Source organism: Bos grunniens, chromosome 7 (assembly GCF_055505025.1).
Source record: "Bos grunniens cultivar Pamir isolate PY7600 chromosome 7, Bosgru_T2T1.0, whole genome shotgun sequence".
Classification (NCBI taxonomy): Eukaryota; Metazoa; Chordata; class Mammalia; order Artiodactyla; family Bovidae; genus Bos; species Bos grunniens.
The window spans coordinates 60,719,210-60,735,768 of NC_141171.1; the positions used below are offsets into that span (position 1 = coordinate 60,719,210).

At 49.4% G+C, this 16,559-nt stretch overlaps 2 protein-coding genes across 20 annotated transcripts in view; one reads left to right on the top strand and one right to left on the bottom strand.

Annotated features, from left to right (window-relative positions):
• The window catches only part of IL17B (interleukin 17B), a 32,977-nt gene that overhangs the window by 8,346 nt on the left and 8,072 nt on the right, over nt 1–16,559 (bottom strand). The window contains exons 1-5 of one of the 11 annotated variants that reach the window (XM_086412384.1): nt 11,910–11,962; nt 11,091–11,268; nt 10,114–10,391; nt 5,704–5,769; nt 2,870–3,008 (exon numbers count right to left, since the gene is read on the bottom strand). The gene's annotated coding sequence lies outside the window, so the exon portion shown is untranslated. Of the gene's footprint in view, nt 1–2,835; nt 3,012–5,703; nt 5,770–10,113; nt 12,164–16,559 lie in introns of those variants that run through there. The other 10 variants (XM_086412376.1, XM_086412386.1, XM_086412378.1 and 7 more) reach the window with 10 other exon arrangements.
• LOC147369653 (uncharacterized) overlaps nt 12,315–16,559 on the top strand; it is a 31,057-nt gene continuing 26,812 nt past the window's right edge. For all 9 annotated transcript variants that reach the window (XR_015167722.1, XR_015167723.1, XR_015167720.1 and 6 more), the window contains exon 1: nt 12,315–12,520. Coding sequence is in view for 1 of the 9 variants with exons in the window: in XM_086412388.1 (XP_086268514.1) it covers nt 12,505–12,520 (16 nt within the window). In the remaining 8 variants the exon portion in view is untranslated. The remainder of the gene's footprint in view (nt 12,521–16,559) is intronic.

Sequence of the window (16,559 nt, forward strand, 5' to 3'; positions counted from 1 at the left end):
GCATTCAATCCAAACAGCTATATATATGTGACACAGGGTGGTAATGCTGGGGTGGAGCATGGGAGGCCAGAGCAGCGGGGAACCAGAGGAGGAGATGCAGCCCAGGAGATCAGAGTTCAGAGGTTGACAGACCTGAGTTTTAATTCTGCCTCTGCCACTTCAGAGCTGTGTGACCTCAGGGAAGTTACTTGACATCTCTGAACTTAGTTTCTCATGCACAGTACAGATAATAGTAACTTGGCTCTCAGTGGATGGTTGTGGGGACCAAACGAGATAATGCATGTTATAGCCCTTAGCAGAGCACCTGACAAAAGCAAGCCCTTAATCAGTGGCAGCTGCAGTTGTCACTGTGATTATTAAAACAAGTTTTGACTTGGGCCTTCCAAAGAATGCTTCTGGGGACCTCCCCGGTGGTCCAGTGGCTAAGACTTCACCCTCCCAATGCAGGGGGCCCAGGTTTGATTCCTGGCCAGGGAACTAGATCCCACATGCCGCAACTAAGAGTTTGCATGCTGCAACCAAAGATCCCACATGCCACAACTAAGACCTGGTGCAGCTAAATGCATAATTTTTTTCTAAAAAATGTTGCTACCTAGGATGTTCCTGGGTAGGAAGGGCATCGTGATAGGGGGACAAGGATAGAACCAGCAGAAGAATGCAGAGGTCCCTGTTCCCTGAGGGCCCACCCTGGAGCCTCGGCTGAGCCAGGAAGGCCTGTGGGATTCAGTGTAGAGATTTGCCCAAGTGGACCCAGTAAGGTCAGGGGAGGCAGGAGGAGACGAGCAGGCGCCTCTGCTGCAAGATGGAGGGGGCTGTGGCCAAGAGGGCGCATCCTCCACTGGAGGTCTTGGCTCTCCTGCCGAGCTGCCCACCCCATCCCCCACCCTCTCGGGGTAGGAGTTCTTCTCCCAGGCCCATATTTGCACAAATGCCTCCCTCACTGCTCGCTTCAGGGCCCCAGCCAAGAGGCACTATTTTAAGCTCCCTGGACGGGAACGCTGTTGGTGGGAACAGACCCAGCCAGAAAGCTCCCAGTTCTCAAAAAAGGGCAAGGCCTGGGTGAATGGGCGGCCACTGGGATATGCAGAAGGCCCACCACGTCCACATGACCCTCTGCCCAGGCCAGGAGCCAATGCCTCCGTTTCCAGGGGCAGTCAAGGAAACGTGAGTGGAGGCAGGGTAGGATTCTAAGAGTGGGCTTGTGCTCTGGGACTGGGTGGCCAAGGCCACTCTTCCACCCAGGATCCAGCCTTGAAAATGTCAAGTTTGTGTTTCTGGGTTGCAGATTGACACTGGGGAATATCTTGTGTTAGCCCTTACTAGTGTAAGAGCTCCTTTTAAAGCATCTTTGCTGGACACCTCCAGTGTAGGGCAATCATTTGTCTCTGAGATTGCACATCCCACTTTTCAGAGCTTTAGTTGTTGAAAATAACAGCGATAAAGGTTTTGCCTTTCATTATACTTCAGTCTCCTCCTATCACGCAATAGGGTGTAGTGGTAATTGCAGACTTCAGAAATGGTGCTTGAACACTTGCTTGCCACGTCCATTTTTTTCTCTAACTTCATTGAGCCTCAGTTGCCTCATAGGGTTGTTAAAATGGCTTTATCATAAAAATTATGATTTGCCCAGCATACAATAGATACTTAAGATTTGGCTAGTTTGGGTTGCTTTTATAGTAATGTGATTGGTTTGTGTGTGACTGTGTTTGTTGTATGGGTGTTTTTGTGATATGTGTGCTGTTTTTGCTTTCTGATCAGGAAGAACCAGAATAGGTTAATATTTAAAGCACAGACTTTGAACTATAGCAACTGCATCCCAGCCCCACCACAAAACAGCTGAGTCACCTCAGGCAAGTAACTTAACTCTTCTGAGCCTGTGTCCTCCTTGAGGGGAGGGAAAATTAATGGGAAAACGAACCTAAAGCACCCGGCACAGTGCGGGCTCAGTGAATGGCCATGCTACACATTATTCTGAGCTGTGCTCAATCAGGTCACACCAAACAATTCTAGAAGCACTTTCTTCTAGAACTTTTCAGCTGCCAGAGTGCCAGTAATAGCATGGACTGCCCTGGGAAAGAGTGAGCTCCCCATTAGCCGAGGTGTTTTAGTGGAGGCCAGAAGACCAGCTGTGAGGGAAATTCAAGAAAAACAGGGACTTGGGCTCTTTGAGCTTTATAAGTTCTCTTCCAACCCAGAGAAGTTGAGTCTGACGTCTGAGGCCTCAGGCCTCCAGGCAGGCCATCCTGCCTGCCACTACTTGCCCAGACAGAGACAGGAAGGAGCCCAAGGGGGCCTGTGAAGGATGTGGGATAAACAGCCTGTCCTCAGGGCAGATGGAGGCGCCGGGCCCCCTGCCCACCAGCATATCCTCCCCTCAGTCCCAGGGGATGTTTATACTCTGGTCAGAGTTTACAGGACGTCTGGACTTACAAAATCCAGAGTTCTGATTTCCTCCCCGCCAACTGTCAGCCCCTCCTCTTGCTGGGTGGGTCTGCACCTATTTTGGGTGGGAAGCCCCATCCTCCAGGGGAAGCAGGAAAAGGGTGAGAAATGTTCTCTTCAGTCTCCCAGAGCCTGGACCCCAGAGGCGGAGGGAGCTTGTGTTGTGGGGGATGAGCAGAGAAGGCAGTGGTGTCTCACAGCTGCTAATGGGAGAGGAGTCCTGGGAGGGAGAGGCAGGGGGAGGGGGGCACTTCCCTTGCAGCTTGGGTTCAAAGACCTGCTCCCCCCAACACAGCTAATAGTGGATGGTATTCACCAAAGTCTGACTTACATATTGGCTTCAGCTACTGGCTCAGATAGTGCTGTTTTTGTTGCCCAGGTTTTGGAGTATACCTGTATGCCCACAAATTTGTGGATGAGGTCTTGCCTGTGAGGGTTTCGTTTCAATATTGATTTGAAGAGTCATCAGGCGGAAGCTTCTTGCAGGCGTTGGACACACCTTATTCATATGTGCTTCTCAAGTGCCTGACTCCGGAGTCTGGGCCCCGCTGTGACCACGGCAGGATCTGCTGAGAAAAGAGAGAAACCCTAAGGCTACTCACTATGCAGCATTTGGGGGACAGGCAGAGACTCCAAGATCCATCACCTTCACTCTTCAGCAAGGAGCACTGATGGCCACAGCCAAGGCTTCTGTCCCCACCCTGCCTCCCTAGACCAGAAAACAGCCTGCAAAACTTGCAGGCTCTTAGAGCTGCAGTGAACTCAACCCAGGCCTCTCAACAGAAGCTCGTCCCTGTGGTCTGAGCCTCTTGGGAGACAATATTGAGAAGATGCACCAAGTGGGGGTTTGCATACCTTGTCTGGGAGGCTCTGTAAGTTTCTAGGAGCTGTGACCTTCAAGGTAGGAGCAAGGAAGAGCCTTAAGAAGTCTTGAGAAGGGTTTGTTCCCTTCATTTAACACATATATACTGAGCACCAACTATGTACCAGGCATTGTTCTAGGCACTGGGTGTACAGCAGTGAACAGTTAAAACATTTCCTGAGCTCATATTCTTTTAGAGGATGGTAGAGGTAACAGTATCAACATTTTAGGACAAGCCTGTGACTTAGGGTCTTGATGGGCCCCTCTCTTCTCAGTCCCCTGTACCTCTTGTATCCGTGGGAACTCCTGCATCTCCTGGGAAGCCCATGACCTCAGCCCTCAGGGCATGTGGAGGAAGGTACAATGTCTCCAGAATGTGAAATCTTGCCAAATTTCCATTGGAAGGTCAGTTCTCATAAATACTGTATTTGTGGGGAAAGAGGAAGAAGTGCCTAGCGTGGAATCTATTTCCAAAGTCTGGTTCCCAGGAAAGAAGCCCCATCCATTCTTCTGCTGTTAGAAGATAGCACCAAGCTTTCTGACCCTGGGAGCCGGAGGTGGTCCAGGCCTAGCACCCAGGCAGATGCTGCAAGCAGTTGTACTAGTGGTAACAGTGATACCCCTCTCAACTGGTCACACTCTACAGTTTACAAAGCACATTTACATCTGGGGCTTTATTTATTCCTGGCATCAATCCTATGTAAATGTAAGATTTTCACAGGAGCTCTCATAAGTAGGCAGAACAGTGAGAATTCAGATTTTTCCCTAAGATCTCTGCTTAATTACCCTACTGTGCTATCTGAAATGCTCATTTCCAAGTTAACACAGATGACTGAAAACACCAGAAACTAGACTTCTACATTTAACAGGAGGTTATACATTAAAAGAATAAAAAGAAAAAAAAAAAAAAAAGATTTTCACAGGAGTTGAAACTGAGGCCCAGGGAAGGGAAATAACCTGCCCATGTTCATATAGTAGGTAAAAGGGTGGCAGAGCTTGAGATGAAAGGCCGGGCTCCCAAAGCCGCTTTTGACCCCCACCCAACCCTAACGTTTGCCCGTTAGGGAATGAGCACTGTATGTAGGCTGTGGTTAGAAGTGGGCACCCTGTCATTAGGCAGTGCACACAGAGCACCAAAAGCCATCCAGGTCATTTCTGACACAGCCTGGCTATGCTCTACGGACAAACCTACGTTCGAGGGAAATGCGTCTGAAGAGAGGGCTCGGTGCCCAAGGGATATGTTTTCTGAGTCAGCGCTGGAAAGAGTTCAAAGGTCAGGCTAACCGTGATCTCCATCCATCCTACCCCCCACCTCCACATCATGTGCTCTTGGAAAAAACTGGTTTTGGCTCTTCAGTCAAGGAGTCACATAACTATGTCCATAATTTTTTGTCTTCCATATTGGGATTCCTTTGCATTCTATCTTATTATCTCAACCACAGAGCCAGCTCTGACCCTGTCATTCCAGAATCACTTACGAATCTTGTTTTTAGACCATTTCTTAGAATCACAGGCTCAAGGGGACCTTGCACGTCATTTTGCTGGCGTCTCAGTATACTCCTATCAGACGTTCCCAGTTTCTTATTAGTCTCTACTTCTTTTAAAAATGTCTATCTCCCCCGTTCTTCCATCTGCTGATGACAAATTTGCTCTTGAGAATACAAAGAATAAAGCTGATCCCTCTCTCTGTGACAAGTAGTATCAGTCAGGATGGGCCAAGTTGTGCTGCAGTAGCAAGTAATCCTCTTGGAGGCTTGGCCCAGGAAAGGCGCCTTTCTCATCTGCACGTCCTATGTAGGCTGCCTGAGTGGGCTCTGCTCATCAGAATCACTCAGCAACACAGTGTGGTGGAAGTTTCATCATGATACTTGCTTCCACAAGCACCATAATTAGATCAAAAGTATACAGGCAGTGGATTTACAAAGATCAATGACAGGTTCTGGAGTCTTGGCTCCAACCACTTATTTTCTTCAAGCAAATTATTTCATCTCTTCAAGGTTCTGTCTCTTATCTATAAAGTGAGGATCATGAGAAAGTACCTATCTCGCAGATTTGCTATGAGATTAACTGAGAGGATGGATGTAAACCCTTGGCCCAGAGTCTGGTTAATAGAAAGAACTCAATAAATGTCAGTTATATATAATGTTACCATGGAATTATGTTAACTGAATAGTGCCTACCAGCTCCAGACAGAACAGTGGTTCTTTCCACTATTCCTCATGTTGACCAGTTTGAATTCCTTTGAAGAGTTTTTTTTATGATGCAAGTCATTTTCACACTATTTTTAATGTACTTTATCTCATGAGAGAGGCCCTTAAGGGTTCAAAGCTGAGGCACAAAAGGATACATCCATGTGTCTTTCCAACCCCAACCAATTTATCCAGTTCAAGGTACATTACCAAGTCCTTTTGATAAATCCAGAGAAGAGAAGTAAAATCTGGAGAATTCTTTCTTGAGTTACAACCCTGTGGTAGAGAAACACAGCAATCAAACTATAGAATGTCAGTGTGACAAGAGACTTTTAAAACAAGAAGGTCTCATCATGACCTCTCTTTTACAGAAGGGTAAACACAAGTCCAGAGAGGGAAGGGGACTGACACAGCAGTTCAGTGTCATAGCTGAGACCAGAACGCACTTCCTTCAATCCCAGCCTTAGGGCTTTCCACACATCACATAAGGGAACAACATTCTCTACCACTGGGCAAGGAGTGGGGCAGATATCTCGGAATTATAGCTTGTCCTCATTTCACAGAGTTGTGCTCTGATGGAGTTGTAAAGTTAAGAACTTTATAAACATTACCTTATTAAGGCTTCTTGGAAACCCAAAGTCACAGCTCCTCTGGGTCATGGGACATGCGTTGAGCATCCAGTGAACAAACAAAGGGTAACGTTACATTTTTCACTTCGTTTAGGAAACCTGGCTTCTAATTATAGGATTTGTTTAATAATCCCCGGTGGTTTACAAAGGCTTGGAGTCAGCCTGCAGTCCTGAGGGCTGCTGAGGAGTGTCAGATGTGGAGACACGGGCGGGGTGAGGGTAGGGAGCAGGGAGGGGGCCTCTGTGGCAAAGGGGAGAGATGGATAAGCAAAGTCAACTTAAGCCGAGGCCTGGAGGGGACTATTAAAGTAATTTCGCCTAATCCCACCAACCATGTTGCTCCCGTCTGGAAATTATCTCCAATAACTGCCCTCTGTTACCATAACCCTTTCATACAGGGGCAGTGAACCTGAACTTGCTCTGTGGCAAGCAGGTGAAACAATGAGCACACTGCTCTTGGCTTCTACAAAAAACTGACCCCTTTCATTAGCAGTCATGATTAGTGCCCTTCTCCTTGGGGAAACATGGACTAAGAGTTGGTTTGATCTCCATGGTTATTTAAACAAATATATTTTAAGTAAGTTATTTTCAAAAATAAATCTTTACAAATTTTGAAAAGTACTACATACTAATATATTCTATCTTCTTAACACACAAAAAAAGAAATTAGATAGAAATAAAAATATAAGTCCTTATATTATAATAACTGTATATATAATAGAATATAGAATATAACTAAACCCCTTTAGTTAAATTCATCACCTCAGTGCAAATCAGGAAAAAAAAATCAAAAACAGAAAACTACAATGAAGTAAGACAAAATCACCCAAATTCCCATATTCTTACAAACATCTAACAGTGTATTTTCACACACATGTGCAACCATACACACACTCACATGTGTCACAGGCAGTTCCTTTGCACCATTCAGGTTGTGGTTACTGTGGCCCAATTGCTCCTCAGACTTTAAATGTTCAAGGCCTCATATGCCAGTAAGCCCACAAAGCAAAGCACAATGCAGCCATTCTCCCAGAGGCTCTTACCACCATTCTCTTACACACCCTGCTGCTGCTACTGCTGCTAAGTTGCTTCCGTCGTGTACGACTCTGTGTGAACCCATAGACGGCAGCCCACCAGGTTCCCCCATCCCTGGGATTCTCCAGGCAAGAACACTGGAGTGTGTTGCCACTTCCTTCTCCAGTCCAGTGGTCCCCTAACCCTTACAGGTGTCTTGGGGGTATAGACAGTCATGAGCCCCACCTGGTGCTATATCAATGTGTCGACCATGATAGAAGGATATGACTGTCCAAGCAGAAGCTGCTCCTGGTGAGTTGCATCCAGAACTGTGGGTCAAGTTCACAATCCCCAAAGGGCCTACAGAGTTGAAAGCTAATATTCTCCCTAGACCAGGGAAGGGCTCCAAGCCAACTGCCTAGGGCCCTTCAACAGGGCAAATCTGTCCCATTTTCCAACAGCATTCATATGCCACAGAGTCACAGAAATTTCAAAGGACTGTACCACACCATTGCCCCTCCCCTACAGCCGCTCCCTCCCCAGTGATCAGCACAAAAGATTTGTTAGGTCCCTCTCTCCCTGCCTTTCCCAGAAATACTCCCTTTGGGCAGTTCATAATGACCCTCTGTCCTGGTCTGTGGACTAAGGCAAGTCGAAACACAAACCTAACCTCCAGGAGGGCATCTTGCTACATCCACACTTACTCCTCCACACAGATACATCATTTATTTTGTTATGGTAAAAATATGCACAACATAAAACTGAACATTTTAACTTTTTTAAGTGTACAATTAAACAGCATTAAGTACATTCACAGTGTTGTGCAATTATCACCACTATCCATTTCCAGAGCGTTTTCATCATCCCAAACAGGAACTCTACAGCCATTAAACATTAACTCCCCATCTTCTTCCCCCCAGGCCTGGCAACCACTATTCTTTCTGTCTCTATGACTTTGTCTCCTAGATACCTTATATAAGTGGAATCATACAGTATTCATCCTTTTTGTATCTGATTTATTTCACTTAGCATAATGTTGTCAAAGGTCACCCACGCTGTTGCATGTACCATAATTTTGCTCCTTTCTATGGCTGAATAACATTACATTGTATGCATGAACCACATTTTGTTTATTCACTTATCCATTTATGGACACTTCAGCTGTGTTCACATTTTGGTTATTGTGACTAATGCTGCTACAGAGGTCAGTGAACAAGTGTCTAAGTATCTATGGGTTTTGGTGGTGGTGATAATTATTATTATTATCATAGCCATCCATCCTGAAGAGTGTGAAGTGGTATCTCATTGCAGTTTGGCAAACACGTCATTTTACTTAAATGGTATTATTCCATATATCTTCTTCTATACTGTGATCTTTAGCCTCAGTAATATGTTGTGGGCCGCTATCTATAAAATATTTTTGAGGGACTTCCCTGGTGGTCCAGTGGCTAAGACTCCATGTTCCTAATCAGGAACTAGATCCCACATGCCGCAACTAAGAGTTTGCATGCCATAACTAAAGATTACACATGCCACAGTGAAGATCCCACGGCCACAGCTAAGACCAGGCACAGTCAAATAAGTAAGTGAAATAAATATTTTAAAATACATGTATTTTTTAAAAATTGGTTTGATGACAATTATAAGCAGTTCTTCACTAATTGTTTATTACCTCTCAGAATCAAACTCGGTCAATGAAACAAAAGTTGTATGCTCATCACAGAAACATACGAGCTTGATTTTCAATGTTCGAAAACATGTTTCCCAAATGCTCACCTCTGAGCTCTGCCTTTGGGCCAAATTAGCATCAAATAAGGGCTAGGGGTCAGGGACAGGTTGGGGTGAGAACATGAGGTGTGAGATAAAGCTCACAGGATCTAAGGGCTGGAAGGGACTTGTCAAGCTGTCGTTCAGTCTGTTAGCTGTCCTGGTAAAGTGATGAGTTCTCTGACCCATCAATTTATCAAGATACCCCATTAGTACATCTCTTCCTTGAGTAAATCCACTGACTCAAAAAGTCCTTCCTGGGACTTCCCTGGCAGTCCAGTGGTTAAAGCTCTGTGCTCTGGGGGTGAAGGTTCAATCCCTGGTTGGGAACTAAAATCCCACATGCCCCCGCCAAAAAAAGTCTTTGGGAGGGATTGGGGGCAGGAGGAGAAGGGGACGACAGAGGATGAGATGGCTGGATGGCATCACTGACTCGATGGACGTGAGTCTGAGTGAACTCCAGAGTTGGTGATGAACAGGGAGGCCTGGCATGCTGCGGTTCATGGGGTCGCAAAGAGTCGGACACGACTGAGCGACTGAACTGAACTGATGTAGGTCTAAACCCCATCTTCCTTCAGGTTCAACTGCACCAGTTCAACCTCTTCTTTGATCACCAATAGAGGTGGAGTAGCTTTGCTCCATTCCCGAATCTCCTGGTCTCCAGGCCCCTCCGCCTCCCACTAGGGATTACCTTGCCCCTGACAGCACACACCCTCTGAGGACAGGGAACTCACCAGACACTCTCATTCTTAGCCCCTAACAAGAAGCTGCCCTCACCTCCCCAGATGCCTCACTCTGGCCTCCTCACAAAGCCAGAGTCTCTGCTTCCCCTGGGAAGGGAGGGGTTTCATGGCTGCCTCGCCACAGTGTGGAGAGAAAAGCCACATCACACAATGGTTAATAGACATAAGGCACTAATAACTCCCAAGAGAGGGCATGAGAGCAAGCAGAAATGGTTTCCAAAATGTTTGAGACAGATCTGGGGAGACTGTATCACAAACGGCTGCCATTTAGTTAGTCTCTTGAGATATTATGGCTCCGGGACACCTCCTCTCCTAGGATCTGCCTCCAGGTCATTTCAAATACTTGCTCTGACCTCTAGTCAAAGACTTCCTGATAAAGGAAACTTGGCTCACAAGGGTGGCCGACTCATGCTTGGCCAAGCACAGAGTTCGTGAGTATTCAAATAGTGGGTCTCTCCGTGACTTACACTGATTATTTTTCTGTTTTCTTCTCCGTCTTGATGTAATATCCTGATGTGACAGTAGCAGAAGTAACAGAAGCATAAATTAAGTTTCACAGCTTCCAAAGTGGACATTCCATAATTTTGATGGCTCCATCGGGCTGGCTTTATCTTTTCCCTGGGGTCCTCTGGTGGTGCTTTGGATTGTCAGACGAAACACTGAGCAGGGTAGAGGGTGGGGGTGACAAGCCTTCGTCGCCACAGTCTTACACCCCAGGGGCACACGTGTGAATGGCATCCATCTTCTTGGCTCAGGAAGGAAGCAGATGACATGAATAGCAAGCCTGCTATGTGTCAGGTGTGGGGTAGATACCTGGCATTTACTGAGCACTTATTCTGGAGCCCCACAGGACTGACCCCTTCATAAGCACTGTCTGGCTTCATCTTAACAGCAACCCTGGGAGGTGAGGGCTGCTTCTGGCTCCATTTTACAGAGGAGGAAAGTGGGGGTCACAGATGTTAAACACAGTTCCCATCCCCACCCGCTGTGGGAAGCAGCAGAGGCAGTGCTCCAGACTTGGCCCATCCCCTAGGACTGCACCCCACCTGACCCTCACGGCAACACCAAAAGGCAGGCCCTGTGCTCCCCACTTCACAGAGCAGCAGCTAAACAACTGCACCCAGACCTCACAGCCAAGAAACTGCGAAGGGAGGAACAAACACAAGCTCCCGAGAAGAGATTTCTTTCCTCAGAAGGAACGAAGTCGGGGTGAAGACCCTCTTACTAGACCAGGAGCCTCTTAAGACCAGGTACAGTGTAGGGCTCAGCATGCCACACCCCTGGGGCCACCTAGCTGCCCCACGCAAGACGGCCTGAGGGAATTCTAGAGGTAATCCTGCCCCAAGAAAGGGAAGGGGAGGGCAGCAGCCCCGTGTGGGCCAGGGGTCCAGGGGACCATGAATGAGAGTCTGAATGAAGGTGACTGGGGTCCAGCCAGCCTCACCACAGAAAGGAAGCTCTGAGCAACAAGGCCACTGGGAGGAGCCCTCCACCGGCCTCAGCTCCACAGACATCTCGCTCCTCTGCCCACGGCTGCTGGCTCCACAGACATCTTCCTGGCGGTCCCTCGCCCGCACTGCAGGAGGCCTGGGGACTCACCCTCCCCAGGGGAGTCGTGCTCTCTGGGAAGAGCCAGATGAAAAGCAACTACTTTAGTAGATACATACGAAATAGGCACAGCCCTGGAAGGCAGCAAGCAGAGGCAGCGATGGAGACTAACACTATGGCCAGACAAGGCTTCTCCCAGAGGTGACTTCTGAGGCCAGAAGCAGGAGGAGGAGCCAGCCATGGGAAGATTAGGGAGAGAGCACTTTTGTCAGAGAGGACTGCAATGCAAAGGCACTGAGGCATGAAAAATGTTAAGGACTGTCTAAGAGCCTCTGATGGCCAGAGTATAATGAGAAAGGGCGAAGGACAGGCATTTCTCTAGGCTAGGACTTCAGGGGAAGGAGAGCCCTAGAGGCAGGTCCTCAGACTCCCTCTCCTGCCGGTCGCAGGCCCCGTGTGTGACCAGGGCAGGCCCTACCCTTCTGGGGCGCCAGCCTTCTTTGCACAATGATGCGATTGGCCCCCCAGCGTCCCAACTTTCTAGAGAGAGGATTTACTTCCTCGGGGTCACCTATCCCCTGCCATTCCCACCACCCTCTGGACCCCAGGAGTCAGGACGGGTATCTTCCCTGCCAGAGATTCCCAGAAAAAAATCTCAGCACTCCCACTCCAGCCTTGGGACACAGGGGCCAGGGGAGAGGGAGGAAATTCTCACACATAGCTTGCTCCCAGGGAGTTTGCTCATGTTCCCAGGCTGACAACTGGCAACCCTCAGAACTCTGGCCCCTACCCCCTTCCTCCTCCTCCTCTCCCTGCCTCCCGCTCTCCCCCCAGCCCCCCTTCTCCAGCTTAATGACTTCCACATGGGCCTCTGGCAGCTGGAGCCAAGCCTCCCAGCATTGTCTGAAATCTCCAAATTTAGAAGAAATATGAAAATTGTCAACCACTCCTTCCTTAGGGGGTAAAAGCAACATTCGGCACCGGGGGCAGGTCAAGGCGAGGCAGTCACGTGGCAGGCGCCTGGGCCAATGGGGGCCCCGGAGAGGACTCAGCACCCGCCTCGCCCCAACACCGGGCTCGCCTCTTCAGCTCATATAAGGTAAAAGGCAGAGGGGTCTTTGCGGCCAGGGAGCAGCGGGCAAGGGGCTAAGGGGAGGGGGGCCCAGTGCCAGCTGTTTAAAAGTGCCCCTGTGGCAGGGGCAGTGAGGGGTAACAGAGGCCCAGTGAAGTTAGTTGAGAAGCAGTGATACCTCCAACCATCCCCCAAATGGGCTGGCCCACGTCTCCAGGCCACAAGGAGCCACACCTGGATGGACCCCAAGAGAGGTAAGAACCAGTGGCAGACAGGGGTCTGTGAGTCTAGTTGTGTGTGTGTGTTGGGGGGGGTGTTTCTGTGGTATCCTCCTCCCCCCGGAGACCCCCAGGGGATGCTCCGTCGGGGTTCTGATCCTTGGTCTCTTGCTAATCCCCTCTGGGCCTCAGTTTCCGCATCTGTGCAGAGCCTGGACTGGATGATCTCTAAGCACCCATCTTGCCCTGACCAGATGTGCAGATCTGTGATCCTGTTGGCTTTGGGGACTCCTTGTGGCTGTGGTTAAATGCAGGGGGTGGGAGCAGAGGGAGGGGATGGCATCGATGTCCCACCATCTGAGCATCACCACTGTAGCCGAGTCTGGGCCCATCTTGCTGACTTCGCTATAGACAATGCTTCTTCCTTGTCTATGAGGTTTGATTTCTCAGCCCTAAGAGCCTGGGGCTTCTGGCAAGTAAAATTGTTTTCAAATAATGGTTTCAAGAAACAAAGCTGTTGGAGAAGCTATGTTAGCTCAGGTTCCAGCAGACAGGCAGCGAGGCTGGAAGGCCAGGGTGTTGGCTGAGAGGCCGCAGTGGGTAGGGCACAGTGGCTGGGGGATGGTGGCAAGCTCCAGCCTCAGCTCTGCTTCTCACTGCCTGGTCCTGTGGCCCCAGGCAGACACCCTACCCTCTCTGGGTTGCAGTTTCCCATCTGTACTGTGAGGCCATCAGACAACACAGTCTCTGTGCTTCTGAGGACGTGGTTTTTGAGCCCTGTTTGAGCCTAGAGGGCAGCTGGTGTTGGGAAGTTTCCCCAGGAGGCCCTGAGCTAAGTCTGCCATTTGACAACAGGATTAGGGGCCAAGCTGACACCTGGAGCCCAGGGATGTACTTGGAGGTTGAGCCTCAGGAGGTGGAAAGAGCTGAAGCATCTCTGACTGCAGGCTTGGCCAAGGGAAGGGTCAGCCCACAGCCCTGAGACCTCAGGATGAGCCTGCCCCAAGGCAGCCTCTGCTGGGGAAGGTGCTAGTCTCTAAATTCAGTGTACTAAGGGTTCAGGATCTTGGAGGGAGTTGGGGACAGCAGAGAGTTTCAGTGAGGTGAGGTGGTGGAGCCAGGGGATTCAGAGGAAAGCAGAGGACTTGCAATGGGGAATGTGGGAGGCAGGGCTGGAAGACACAGCTCTTCTGAATATGCTCTGGCCACATCTAGGGCTCAGAATGGACACAGTCCTCCAGTGTCAGCCTGCCCAGCACTTTCACCTCCCACTGTTGGTTACACAAGATCCGAGGCCACAACAGTCCAAAAGCAGACTCTGGAACCAACTGCCTGGGTCCAATTCTGGCTTGTTTTTACTTACAGAACACATGACCTTGGGCAAGTCACTTGCCATCTCTGAGCCTCAGCTTCCTCGTCTATAGAACAGCTATGATCTCTGTTCTGACCTCACTTGGCTGTCCTAAGGCGTGAGGGACATATGTACCTAAGAGCAAGCTCCTCTGTCCATGGGATTTCCCAGGCCAGAACACTGGAGTGGGTTGCCATTTCCTCCTTTAGGGGATCTCCCCAATCCAAGGATCGAACCCACGTCTCCCATGTTTCCTCCATTGTAGGCAAATTCTTTACCTGCTAAACTATCAGGGAAGCCTAAAAGCAGTATAAATGGGGCTCATGTTCATTACATTTGGGCCCTAGTCCTCTTGTGAAGCAAGATAACCTTAGCTATATTTAGAGAGAAGTGAGAGTGAGGACTGGCCAGGGAGCACCCTGAATTGCTAAAGTGAGAACAGGGTCTGGAAAGAGGCAAGAGGGGTGAGGTCAGAGGTCAGAGGTTACAAGGCACAGGAGAGGGGTCAGCTTGAAATGTGTAAAGGGCTAGGTGAAGTCTCATTTTCCGCATATATAATAGGGCATTTTGTGGGTCATGTGTCCCAAAGTGTGGTGTCTGAAGCACTGCACACTCATCAGCTGACAGAATCCTGGCTGAGGCAGGAAGCTGTACTCCAGCCTCTCCAGGAAACCCCAGGTGTATGGAGTTTGGAGAATGCTGTGCTGTCAAGTAGCTCGAGGCCCTTACAAACATAGTCGAGGTCACTGAACCCAGAAAAAGAGAGTATTGCTTTAGGTCACACAGAGAGCTGATGGCAGAACTACAGCACAACAAGCCTCTGCCAGCAAGGTGGTATGGATAGAATCACACTGCGATTGCGACGGCAAAGGCCTAAGGCCTTTACACAAATTACAGTAATTCACAACAACCCTGTAAGGTAGGGACAACAATTATTCTCATTGCACAGATGAGGACACTGAGAAAGAGAGGTTAAGTAGCTCGCATGAGGTCACACAACCGGTGAACTATTAACCTGGACACAGTATGTCTATCCGCTGCTCCTGCCCCTTTGTCCCCAGGAGTCTCCTACCTCCTGCCCTGCTCCTTGGACACCACACTCCATAACTTCCTGGAGACCCTCCAAAGCACCTCATGAATGTGTACAGGGAATCTCCCCCCTCTCTTGCATTATCACTTAATCCTCCCAGGATTACCCTGGGGCAGGATCAGCATCATTCCACCATCCTAATCCATAGGGAAAAAAACCACTGGAGTTTACCCAAAGTCACACCGCTAGAACTGGCGGAGGGGGTTTGAACCCACTCTGCAAAGTGCATGCTTGTAGTCTGCCCACCAGGACACCTCTGAGTGCGAGGATGAGAAATCCCACTTCTCGAGGAGACCGAGGCTAAGTGGGTGACCACACTAGAGTTTGAACCTGAGTCTTCTAGTTCCAAGGCCATCGCTCTTCCTTTAGCTCCACCACTGCCAAGAAAGAAAAGGGTCTGCTTGTTATTGGTCCCTAGGAGCCACAGGACAGCTCTTTGGGCAAAGTCAGCCCTTTCCCAGGCTGGCTTGTGCCAGGGAACAGCTGACACACACACAGCCCTGAGGAATACAAAGCTCCAGTCCCGGTGCCACCCCTGACCTGTGGGGCTGTGACTTATTCGCTGTGTGAGCCCTGAGGGTGGGAGAAGATAGCCTCTGAGGTCCTCATCTCCAGGCTCCGCCTGGGCCCTGCCTCAACAGAGATTTCCCAACTAAACAGGCCCTGGGGCTCAGGGCCATGGGTTGTGCAAAGGATCATGATAAAGCTTTTTCCAATTGTGGTTATTATGACCATTTTTGTCCACATCTCCTGAAGCACATGAGCCAGAGTTTCTCTGGGGTTCATATTTAGAGAGGGATTGCTAGGTTCTGGTGTGCATGCCTATCAACTTCACAGGAAAGCACCAGATTATCTTCCAAAGTGGCCAATCCATGTCACAGCTTCCACCAGCAGTAGGTGAGCATTCCCTTCCTTGACAAGCCTTGAAATTACCTGAATTCTTGTTATATACTTTGTTCTTACTGAATTTGTATAATTAAGAAGGAAAAAACAGAAGTGCTTTAACACTACTGTCCACGTGGGTATTTAGAAACTTGCCCTACATGCACCAAGTTGCAGGGCAGCCTGCAGGCCCTGGAGTGGGGGTGGGCACAGCCCACATGGCCCTCCCCCAGCCCAGCAGTACGCAGGGGCCTCGGGCCAATTGGAGATTGCCTGCGACAGTCTGCAGGAATTTGGGGTGGGGAAAGAGCCCACGGTGTCTGCCACCTCCTAACAGCCTGTCTAGACAACCCTGGCCCCACGGGGCTTCACCACACATGGTGAAACCCCACAGAGACCGGCCCCCTCCCTTCTTGCAAAAGAGGCTTGTTGGCGACAGTGCTTCATCACCAGAAACCTTTTCTCCAATTCAAAACAGGAATGCACCGCATGAGTCACCCACTCTCGTGGCCCATGGATCACCCACTCATCAGGCCCCTTTTTGTTTGGATGAGAAAACAGAGGCTGACTCTGGAGCCAGGGACCTTTCCAGTGTGGGCTGAATGAATCCCCATGCCCAGGTGATAAGGAGACCAGGCTGGTCAGAGCGCTGCTAGGGTGAGCTAAGATGCAGCAGTTCAGTTCAGTTCAGTCACTCAGTCGTATCCGACTCTACGACCCTGTGGACTGCAGCACGCCAGGCTTCCCTGTCC